At 47.2% G+C, this 11,150-nt stretch overlaps 1 protein-coding gene across 21 annotated transcripts in view; it reads left to right on the top strand.

The window, feature by feature from the left end:
• Positions 1-1,388: 1,388 nt before the first annotated feature.
• The window catches only part of LOC113219503 (GATOR complex protein DEPDC5), a 169,461-nt gene continuing 159,699 nt past the window's right edge, over positions 1,389-11,150 (top strand). For 7 of the 21 annotated variants that reach the window (XR_003306688.2, XR_003306687.2, XR_003306689.2 and 4 more), the window contains exons 1-4: positions 1,469-1,642; positions 2,333-2,450; positions 5,995-6,082; positions 8,239-8,285. Coding sequence is in view for 13 of the 21 variants with exons in the window: in XM_026447038.2 (XP_026302823.1) it covers positions 2,393-2,450; positions 5,995-6,082; positions 8,239-8,285 (193 nt within the window). In the remaining 8 variants the exon portion in view is untranslated. Of the gene's footprint in view, positions 1,434-1,457; positions 1,643-2,332; positions 2,451-5,994; positions 6,083-8,238; positions 8,286-11,150 lie in introns of those variants that run through there. The other 14 variants (XR_003306691.2, XM_026447045.2, XM_026447046.2 and 11 more) reach the window with 9 other exon arrangements.

Here is an 11,150-nt window from a genome sequence, read left to right on the forward strand (position 1 = left end):
TACAAAAAACACAAAAATTAGCTGGGCACGGACCTGTAACTCCAGCTACTAGGAGGATGAGGTGGGAGGATCCCATGAGCAGGGGAGGCAGAGATGGCAGTGAGCCGAGATCGCGCCACTACACTCCAGCCTGGGTGAGGGTGACCTCATCTCAAAAAAAAAAGTCGCAGTTACTTAATACTTGCATTATTTACCTAACTTCTCCTGAGTCCCAACGTAAAGGCATCCATGCTTAAGAACGTTGCTTGTCCTGTCCCAGGGTCCCCTTGGTCCACTGTAGAATGTTTCACTACGGTATACCATGGTTTTTCTTTCAACATTTTAAAGTTTCCCAAATCCGTAAGAAACGGGCACCGTAAGTATTAAAGTTATAAAGAAATGTAAGACAAGTGCTGTGTCGTTTAGATTTAGCAGTCAGTGTGATTAGAAGCAGCAGAGGAGTGGCGTGACAGAGACACCGATTCCAGTTATAAGATCACTCGGGCTGCAAGAGGGGAAGCAGGGAGATCCTATCGAGTTGCTGCCGCTCAGGTCAGAAACGGTGGACCGGACTGGGGGGCGGGGGTATCAGTGGCAGCAGGCGGAGCTGGCAATTGTCAGGAACCTTTGGCGAGAGCCTGACCCGGCCCACCCAGCTCTCTGGTTTTCTGCTCGGAAAGATATCCTGACAGATGCAAGTTTAGGCTTTGCCCTGGGAATGACCAAAGGATGTTGGTTAAAGGCTCCGTTCTGGGAGCGGGTCAGGATTCGTCCTTGCTTCCTTCTGAAGGGTTTTGTGTCCTCAGGCTGTTTCCCGGTTTGTGAAATAGGATAGTATCTGCCTCCTACATCCATCACGTAATAGGGATGCAATGATTACATAAGGACTGTGAAGGCAGGCAGCCATTCTTATTAAAATACCAGAGGGGCGCAGAACGTCCTTTGGAGTTTAAGGGTTTGAAAAGCCCCCGGTAAGTGGACACTTCCCAGCAGGGGCCATCACACTAACTCTCGCGTGCTCAGCCCCTTGCATTTGACAGAAGTCCTCCCAGAAACTCTCATTGGCGTCTCTTAGCAGCCCAGTGAGGCCACAGGAGTCATTAACCTCGTTCATGTAACAGAAAACGGAGCTCTGAGGGATCTCGTTTCTCCTACGGGGAGATCACTAAGTCGCAAACGAAGCTCTGCGACCATGGGTCTATCTCGGATAGACTGGGAAGAAATGGATTTCCTCCGTGGGGCGGGAGGCTCTAGGGCTCGAGGGCAGGAAACTCCAGGAGGTGGCCCAAGCAAGAGGCCGCACGCAACACCCCGCCTCCGGCTCAAGTCCCGGATGAGGAAGTGGCGCGGCCACAGAGACGAGGCGGAGGCCCGGCGAGAGCGGCGCGGGGGCGCGAGGGCGGGAAGGGGGCGGGGCCCCGGGGCGGAGCCACCGGAGCGGCGCGGGTTCTCAGGTGAGCGTTACACGGTCCGGGCGGGCCTCGCAGGCGCTTCAGACTCTGGGGCGGGAGCAGCGCGGGCCGCGAGGGCGTAGGCGGGGTATCTGGAGGAGGCGCGGGGAATCTGGAGGAGACGCGGGGAACCTGGAGGAGGCGCGGGGAACCTGGAGAGGGTCCAGCCCGCGGGGCCCCGGCCCGAGGCGGGAAGGGGCTCCAGAGCTTCGGTGAGTGGAGCTGCCCGCCCCAGACTTGGGACTGGGGGAGGCTTGAGGTAGGGGACCTTGGCCCAGGTTCGAGTCCCGGGCCTCATTCCCAATCCGCTGTGTGACCTTGGACAAGTCTCTCTCCCTCTCTGAGCCTCAGCGGCCTCAGCTGTGAAATGGAGTCAGGGAAGGTACGCTGAGAGTTCACACAGACCGAGGTTTGGGGAAGGAACTCCTGCCTTCCTCTTCTTTGTGGTCGCCTTGCTCAGGACATTGACAGCAAAATGAGGATGGTGGGAGTATCTCTAAGTCTCAAGTGACCTTGAGCAAGTCCCTTGCCGTGACTCACACTTTCATCATCTACAAAATGAGTGGGCTAACCTCTTTTAAGATGTCCTTAATGTTCCGGTGTTATTGGTGTAGATGGAGACAAGGAAATGAGTACCCATTCACCGCAATGCTTCCCCTTTAGGGGTGTGATAGAATACCTTCTCCAAGTAGCCCCTGGCGTGACTTCCCCTTAGTTCTTGAATTCTGTGGTTCTGTTTGTTCTCCATCGCTCCTTGTAACTGGAGAAGTGACTTCATCCATGAGTTGCTTGGCACCGCTTCACAGCAGAGCAACACCAGTATCTTCACTGGCCTAAAATCAAAAAGTGGTTGCAAGGAAAAGTCTGACTTTCCAACCTTTTTGTTTGTATTTCAATGGCAGGGAGGCAAGATGACTTCTCTCCCCCAAGCTTGGAACAGCTAAAGGGAAAAACAGTGCAAGATGAGAACAACAAAGGTCTACAAACTCGTCATCCACAAGAAGGGCTTTGGGGGCAGTGGTCAGTATCGATTGGTCTTTAGAGGTTTTGTAATTTGGCTGAGATTCTGGTGTGTGCAATGCCTTGAAATTACATACTGACTCGTGACAATTGAGGCTAAACAGGCAGCTAAACAGACTAAAGCAGCAGCTATCCTACAGTAACAAGGAGGATGGCAGGACCCTTCTAAATGCATTTGTATTCAGACTTTTAAGGCACATTATGAGTGCTGCCGGTTTACTACCTTTCATTTGTTGAATTGCAATGTTTATTACAAATCTTCCGTTCATGTTCCATAAAATTCCAGCCTGCACTGGTTTGGCAGGTAAGAGAAACTAAAACTATGTATCAGTTTTTGTACTGAGTGAGAGAGAAGCAGCATAGATGTGCACAGAGCAAGTATGATCAAAGCATGAACTTTTGCCTGGCTTCTAGGCATGGGAAGAAGGGGCAGGATACAGCATGGTATCCTGCACTGAACTATAGTCTGAATATCTGCTCCACTTCTAATTTTCTTGGTGACCTTGAACAAGCTCCTAGTGTACCTTATCTGAAAGTTGAAGGGCTTTAGAATAGTTTCTCTTAACATCTATTTTTTTTCCTTTCTTTTCTTTCCTTTTTTTTTTTTGAGACATGGTCCCCCATTTGCCCAGGCTGGTCTGGAACTCCTGAGCTCAAAGGATCCTTCCACCTCAGCCTCCCTAGTAGTTGGGATTACAGGCATGAGCCGCTGTACCCTGCTCTCCTTAGCACCTTGAGTCCATAAATCTGAAGAATAAAAGGGCACTTAGTATAATTTTTTTTTCTTTTGTGAGGGAGTAATTTTCCATTCTGTCTTAACAGCCTCATTCAGAAATTGGAGTTAACAATATAATGAGTCATTTTATTTTATTATTTATTGACTTATTTATTTTTTTTTGAGACAGAGTCTCGCTCTGTCGCCAGGCTGAAGTGCAGCAGCATGATCTCAGCTCACTGCAACCTCCACCTTCCAAGTTCAAGCGATTCTCCTGCCTCAGCCTCCCGAGTAGCTGGGACTACAAGTGCATGCTGCCATGCCCAACTATTTTTTTTTTTTTTTTTTTTTTTGTATTTTAGTAGAGACAGGGTTTCACCATGTTTCCCAGGCTGGTCACAAACTCCTGAGCTCAGACATTCTGCCCGCCTCAGCCTCCCAAAGTGCTAGGATTACAGGCATGAGCCACCACGCCCCACATGAGTCTTTTTAATGTTGTATTTTAGGGTGTATTTACTTCTGCATTATGTAGATATAAGCCTCCAGAGGGGAAGGACTGCCAAAAAGGGAAAACAATAGTTTCTCTATCATAGAGCCTTGTGAGGCTTAAGTAAGGTGATATATGTAATGCATTTAGCAGAGTATTAGACTCTGTGCTCAATAAATGTAGCCGTTGTGATTACCAGACTACAGGCATTGCCATATTTAAACTACAATTTCTGCTAAAATGTACAGTCTGTTGTTATTACTTTGTATGCTGTTGATATTGCCTAAGTATTTGTGGAGTGGAATAAAACATAACTTGGCAGAGAGAAGGATACAGTATATACAATGTATACAAATACATATTTTTATGTATGAAATGCAAAGGTAGCTAGATGCTGTATCCAGTCTTCTGCAAGACTATAGATCAAAATACAACTAACAGCTGGACATGGTAGCTCATGACTGTAATCCTGGCGTTTTGAGAGGCCAAGGTGGGCAGATCACATGAGGTCAGGAGTTCAGGACTAGCCTGGCCAACATAGTGAAACCCCATCTCTGCTAAAAATACAAAAATTAGCCAGGTGTCATAGTGCGTGCCTGTAATCTCAGCTACTAGGGAGGCTGAGGCACGATAATTGCTTGAACCCAGGAGGCAAAGGTTGCTGTGAGCCAAGATCACGCCACTGCATAGCCTGGGCAATAGAGCAAGACCCTGTCTTTAAAAAAAATAATAATAATAAAAAAGAAACAACCAACAGATCTTTATTGGGCGTATACCTGTGCCAGACGCAATGATTATGAATACCGCAAGGTTCTTTGTCCCTAAAGAGCTTTCAGTTTTGTAAGATAGACATGCAAAAAGGAAATGATAAAACCAAGCAGAAGGGAATGTGTTCTCAGGGACCTTAATCGAGACTGTGTAAATTAGGGGGGAAGCTCCACGGAGGATTTGTCGTAAAACTGTCAGTGGAAACATAGCAGATAAAATTAGGGATGCTGGGTGCTGTGGTGTGTGCCTGTAGTCACAGCTACTCAAGAGGCTGGGACAGGAAGATCACTTGGGCCCAGGAGTTTCAAACTATAGGACATTATGTTGATTGGTTGTCTGAAATAAGTTCTGCGTCAGTATAATGACCTCCCAGGAGTGGGGGACCACCAGGTTGCCTTAGGAAATGTGAACCACCTCAGGTTGGAAACAGAGCAGGTCAAAACTCCTGTGCTGATCAATAGTGGGATTGTCCTTATCAATAGCCACTGTACGCCAGCCTAGGCAACAACAAGACCTTATCTCTAAAAGAAAACAAACAAAAATTTGGGAGTAACCCATTGTTTGATTTTATTAGGCTACATTTTTGTTGGATCTGGTTATATTTGAAATCTAGATATACTTAATTGTCATGATATTAGCATAATTAAAGGTGATGTCTTTCCTCCCAAATTAAAACAGCGAAACAGTCATTCTGTCTTTATGCTTCTGAGTTTGCAATACTTGAGAGAGTTCTCCCCATCCCTGGTAGAGGAGCAGGGGTAGATGAACATGAAACCACATCCCTTTTATTTAATTTAATTTAATTTTTTTTTTGAGACGCAGTCTCGCTCTGTTGCTCAGGCTGGAGTGCAGTGGTGTGATTTCAGCTCACTGTAACCTTCGCCTCCTGGGTTCAAGTGATTCTCCTGCCTCGGTCTCCCAAGTAGCTGGGATTAGAGGCGCCCACCACCACGCCCGGCTAATTTTTGTGTTTTTAGTAGAGACAGGGTTGTGCCATGTTCGCCAGGCTGGCCTTGAACTCCTGACCTCAGGTGATCCATCCATCTCGGCCTCCCAAAGTGTTGAGATTACAGGCGTGAGCCACTGCTCCTGGCCTCTCTGAGGTTATTTTCTTACTCCTGTTAAATCTAAAGATTTACTGTGAGGGTCACATTAAGATACTGTTTGGGAAATTCTTTGAGCATTGAATAACTGTAAGGAATTGTGCTGTATCTATGGAAACCAGCCTGTTTTGTTCCTGTTATATGCCAGATACACAATATTTGAGGGGGTAAAAGGCTGTCCAGAAGCCTAATTCCCAGATACTGAGGGCTGCTCTGTCCCTGGAAGCAGTATGGTGGTAGAGAGAGCATGGAGTATGAAAACAAAGGTACCTGAGCACCATCCCACTCCACTGCTCTTGGTGTTCCTGTGCGAATCCATTAGTCACTGTAAGCCTTGTTTCAAAATAGAACCTCATCTGTCAATGGGGTGGCAATACCATCCTGATGGGGTTGTGAGGAATCAGTAATGAGAACATACACAATGTACCTAATGAGTGTTTTTCTACTTGAAGTCGCTGAATTGTCTTTCAGATGATGAGCTAGTTGTGAACCCCAAAGTGTTTCCTCACATCAAGCTTGGAGACATTGTAGAGATTGCACACCCCAACGATGAATACAGGTAAGTGTCTCATAGGATTTCCAAATGATGTCCAAGGGGTTTGAAGGGCAGATAGCTCTCTTTGCCTTTCAAAATGTTCATACTGTGGTGGCTCAAGCCTGTAATTCCAGCACTTTGGGAGGCTGAGGTGGGCTAGGTCATTGGAGCCCGGGAGTTAGAGACTGGCCTGGACAACATAGTGGGACCCTGTCTTTAAAAACAAAAAGCTCATGCCTTCTAGGATTTGATCAACAAATAATTTTTCAAAAGTGGTCCATTCCTCCTCCTCCTTCTTTTTTTTTTTTTTTTTTTTTTGAGATGGAGTCTAGCTCTGTCACCTAGGCTAGAGTGCAGTTGTGTAATCTCAGCTCACTGCAACCTCTGCCTCCCAGGCCTAGGTGATTCTCCTGCCTCAGCCTCCCCAGTAGCTGAGATTACAGGCATGCGCCATCATACCCAGCTAATTTTGCATTTTTAGTAGAGACAGGGTTTCACCATGTTGCCCAGGCTGGTCTTGAACTCCTGACCTCAGGTAATCCACCTGCCTTGGCCTCCCAATGTGCTGGGGTTATAGGCATGAGGCACTGCAGCTGGCCTAATTTTTGTATTTTTTAGTAGAGAGTGGGGTTTCACCATATTGGCCAGGCTTGTCTCAAGCCATCCACCCTGCTAGGCCTCCCAAAGTACTGAGATTATAGGCATGAGCCTCCATACCCAGCCTTTTTTTTTGTTTTATGTTTTTTTTGAGATGAAATCTAACTCTGTCACCCAGGCTGAAATGCAATGGTGTGATCTCGGTTTGCTGCAACCTCCGCCTCCTGGGTTCAAGCCATTCTCCTGCCTCAGCCTCCTGAGTAGCTGGGATTACATGTGCATGCCACCACGCCCAGCTAATTTTTATATTTTCAGTAGAGACGGGGTTTCACCATTTGATCAGGCTGGTTTCGAACTCCTGACCTTGTGATCCGCCTGCCTTGGCCTCTTAAAGTGCTGAGATTACAGGCATGAGCTACCGCGCCACGCCCAACCTTTTTTTTTTTTTTTTAAAGAGACAGAGTCTCACTCTATCACCCAGGCTGGATGGAGTGCAGTGGTGTGACCTTGGCTCACTGTAACCTCTGTCTCCCAGGTTCAAGCGATTCTTCTGCCTCAGCCTGTCGACAGTAGCTGGGACTGCAGGTCTGGGCCACCACACCTGGCTAATTTTTTAATTTTTTAATTTTTATTTTTTTGAGACGGAGTCTCGCTCTGTTGCCCGGGCTGGAGTGCAGTGGCCGGATCTCAGCTCACTGCAAGCTCCGCCTCCCGGGTTTACACCATTCTCCTGCCTCAGCCTCCCGAGTAGCTGGAACTACAGGCGCCTGCCACCTCGCCCGGCTAGTTTTTCGTATTTTTAGTAGAGACGGGGTTTCACTGTGTTAGCCAGGATGGTCTCGATCTCCTGACCTCGTGATCCGCCCGTCTCGGCCTCCCAAAGTGCTGGGATTACAGGCTTGAGCCACCGCGCCCGGCCAATTTTTGTATTTTTAATAGAGACAGGGTTTCGCCATGTTGGCCAGGCTGGTCTCGAACTCCTGACTTCAGATAATCCACCGCCTTGGCCTTGCAAAGTGTTGGGATTATAGGCATGAGCCACTGTGCCTGGCCTCTTTCTGGTTTTAAAGTTGAGATGACAACTGAAGGGTTCTGTAGCGTTTATCCATTTCCTTTGGTGCATATGGAGTTTCTTTGTTTCTAAGGGAGCTTTCTCCGTTTTTTTTTTTTTTTTTGAGACGGAGTCTCGCTCTGTCGCCCAGGCTGGAGTGCAGTGGCCAGATCTCAGCTTACTGCAACCTCTGCCTCCCGGGTTCAGGCCATTCTCCTGCCTCAGCCTTCCGAGTAGCTGGGACTACAGGCGCCCGCCACCGCGCCCGGCTAGTTTTTTGTAATTTTTAGTAGAGATGGGGTTTCACCGTGTTAGCCAGGATGGTCTTGATCTCCTGACCTCGTGATCCGCCCGTCTCGGCCTCCCAAAGTGCTGGGATTACAGGCTTGAGCCACCACGCCCGGCCATCTCTCATTATTGTACTGTAAGTCACAGACTGTCCAGAGTGACCTATTTGCCTTTTGTGAGGGATGAAGGATGCTAGGGAGTTACTGCTCACAGTATCCCAACTCTCCGTTGCTTTCTTTTTCAGCCCTCTGCTTTTGCAGGTCAAGTCACTTAAGGAAGATTTACAGAAGGGTAAGAATTACATCATTCTTAGAATTTTTTATTTACTGCCTCAGAAACTGTAAGAAACCTCTCTTCATAATTTCAGGGGATGAGGGCAAGTAATTCTTTTCTTTTTAAAATATATTTTAATTTAATTTTCAATTCAGGCAGTACATGGGCATGTTTGTTACATGGGTATATTGTGTACTGATGGGGATTGGGCTTCTATTGTATCCATTACTCACACAGTGAACCTTGTATCTGACAGAACAGATACAGATACAGAACATTGTATCTGTGTCTGAACATTGTATTTTTCAACTCTCATTCTCTTCACCATCCTTCTTTTTGGAGTCCCAAGTGTCTATTATTTCCATCCCACTTATAGGTAAGAACATGCAGTATTTGGTTTTCTGTTTGTGAGTTAGTTCACTTAGGATAAAGGTGGCCTCCAACTCCATCCGTGTTGCTGCAGTGGATGTGATTTCATTTTTTTATGGCTGCAGTTCTCTTCTTATCAAATTGTGTTCCTGCTAAAATAAAATTGTCAAGTTGACGCTTATAGTCCCAGCTACTCTGGAGGTTGAGGTGGAAGGATAATTTGAGCCCAAGAGTTTGAGGTTACAGTGAGCTATAATGGCGCCACCGCACTCTAGCCTGGTCAACAGAGACACTGTCTCAAAAAAAAAAAAAAAAAAGAAAGGCCAGGCATGGTGGCTCGTTCCTGTAATCACAGCACTTTGGGAGACTGAGGCAGGTGGATTGCCTGAGCTCAGGAGTTTGCGACCAGCCTGGGCAAAATGGTGAAACCCTGTCTTTACTAAAATACAAAAAATTAGCCAGGTGTGGCAGCATGCACCTATAGTCCTAGCTACCCGGGAGGCTGAGGCAGGAGAATTACTTGAACCTGGGAGGTGGAGGTTGCAGTGAGCCAAGATCGCGCCACTGCACTCCAGCCTGGGCGACAGAGCGAGACTCCGTCTCTAAAGAAAGAAAAGAAATACACAACTTGCCTGTTGCCCAGGTTGGTCTTGAACTCCTGGCCTCAAGTGGAGTTCCCCACACCTTGACCTCACAAAATGCTGGGGTTGCAGGTGTGATCCACCACATCTGTCCCATTTTTTCACAAACTATTTGTTAAATGCCTACTCTGGGTGAGTAAGGATTGGGGAGGAAGAAATATTTATTGATGATTGCCCACCACATGTGCAAGGCACTGTCCTGGGAGCTTTGTGTAATCTAGCTTTATCTTCCCAATAGCTCTCGAGTGAGTGAGGAAGTTTATTCTCTGCCAGACTATACAGTCTAGGCATAGCCAGAAACGGTGATTCCTGCTTACTCATTCTGGATTCAGATCCTTTGTTTTTCCCTCTTATCGCTATGCCATGCTGTTCAAGGAACCAGAATGTTAATTGACAGTAAATAAGATACTCTTAAATAGTTCTTAAGAGAAAAAAACAAAAAAATTCTGGGTTGCTTTAACGGGCTTTGATGGCTGGGTGCAGTGGCTGACACACCTGTAATCCCAGCACTTTGGGAGGCTGAGGTAGGTGCATCACCTGAGGTCAGGAGTTTGAGACCAACCTGACCAACATGGAGAAACCCCATCTCTACTAAAAATATAAAATTAACCTGGCGTTGTGGCACATGCTTGTAATCCCAGCTACTCAGGAAGCTGAGGCAGGAGAACTGCTTGAATCTGGGAGGCAGAAGTTGTGGTGAGCTGAGATTGCGCCATTGCACTCCAGCCTGGGCAGCAAGAGCAAAACTTTATCTCTAAACAAATAAGCTAATTAATTAAATAAAGGGCTTTGATGTCACCCACTCTTTTTTTCTGTTTCTGTTTTTTTAAGAGATGGAGTCTCACTGTGTTGCCCAGGCTGGAAGCTAGAGTGCAGCGGCATGATCTTGGCTCACTGCAACCTGCGCCTCCTGGGTTCAAGTGATTCTCCTGCCTCAGCCTCCCAGGTAGTTAGGACTACAGGTGTGCACCACCATGCCTGGCTAATTTTTATATTTTTATTTTTATTTTTTTGAGAGGAAGTCTCACTCTGTCACCCAGGATGGAGTGCAATGACGTGGTCTCAGCTCACTGCAATCTCCGCCTCCTGGATTCAAGGGATTCTCCTGCCTCAGCCTCTCGAGTAGCTGGGACTACAGGTGCGCACCACCACACCCGGCTAATTTTTGTATTTTTAGTAGAGGCAGAGTTTTACTGTGTTGGCCAGGCTAGTCTTGAACTGCTGACCTCGTGATCTGCCCACCTCAGCCTCCAAAAGTGCTGGGATTACAGGCATGAACCACCATGCCCGGCCTAATTTTTATATTTTTAGTAGAGATGGGGTTTCACCATGTTTGGTCAGGCTGGTCTCAAACTCCTCACCTCAGGTGATCTGCCTGCCTCAATCTCCCAAAGTCCTGGGATTACAGGCATGAGCCACTGCACCATTGCCCCTGCCTTTTTCTATTTTCCCTTTCAGACAGGGCCTCTCTGTTGTTGAGACTGGAGTGCAGTGGTGCAGTCACGGCTCACTGCAGCCTCAGCTTCCCTGGGTGCAAGTGATTCTCCATCTCCCATCTCCACCTCCTGAGTAGCTAAGACCCCAGGTGCCCAGCCCACAGGATCTTGCCTGGCTACTTTTTGTTTCTTAATTTTTACTCAGGCTGGTCTTGATCCCTGGGCCCAAGCAGTCCTCCTGCCTTGGCCTCCTAAAGTGCTAGGATTACAGGCATGAGCCACCATGCCTGGCTACCCACTCATATTTAACCATTCAATGTTTCAATTTGAGGAGAAAACATTCTATAAAACCTGGCTACTCTGGTTACACTGCCTAAGGATTAGCCCTGCTCTGCAAGGAGCAGCAAAAAAAAAAAAAAAAAAAAAAAAAAAAAAAA

Source organism: Piliocolobus tephrosceles, chromosome 19 (assembly GCF_002776525.5).
Source record: "Piliocolobus tephrosceles isolate RC106 chromosome 19, ASM277652v3, whole genome shotgun sequence".
Taxonomy (NCBI): Eukaryota; Metazoa; Chordata; class Mammalia; order Primates; family Cercopithecidae; genus Piliocolobus; species Piliocolobus tephrosceles.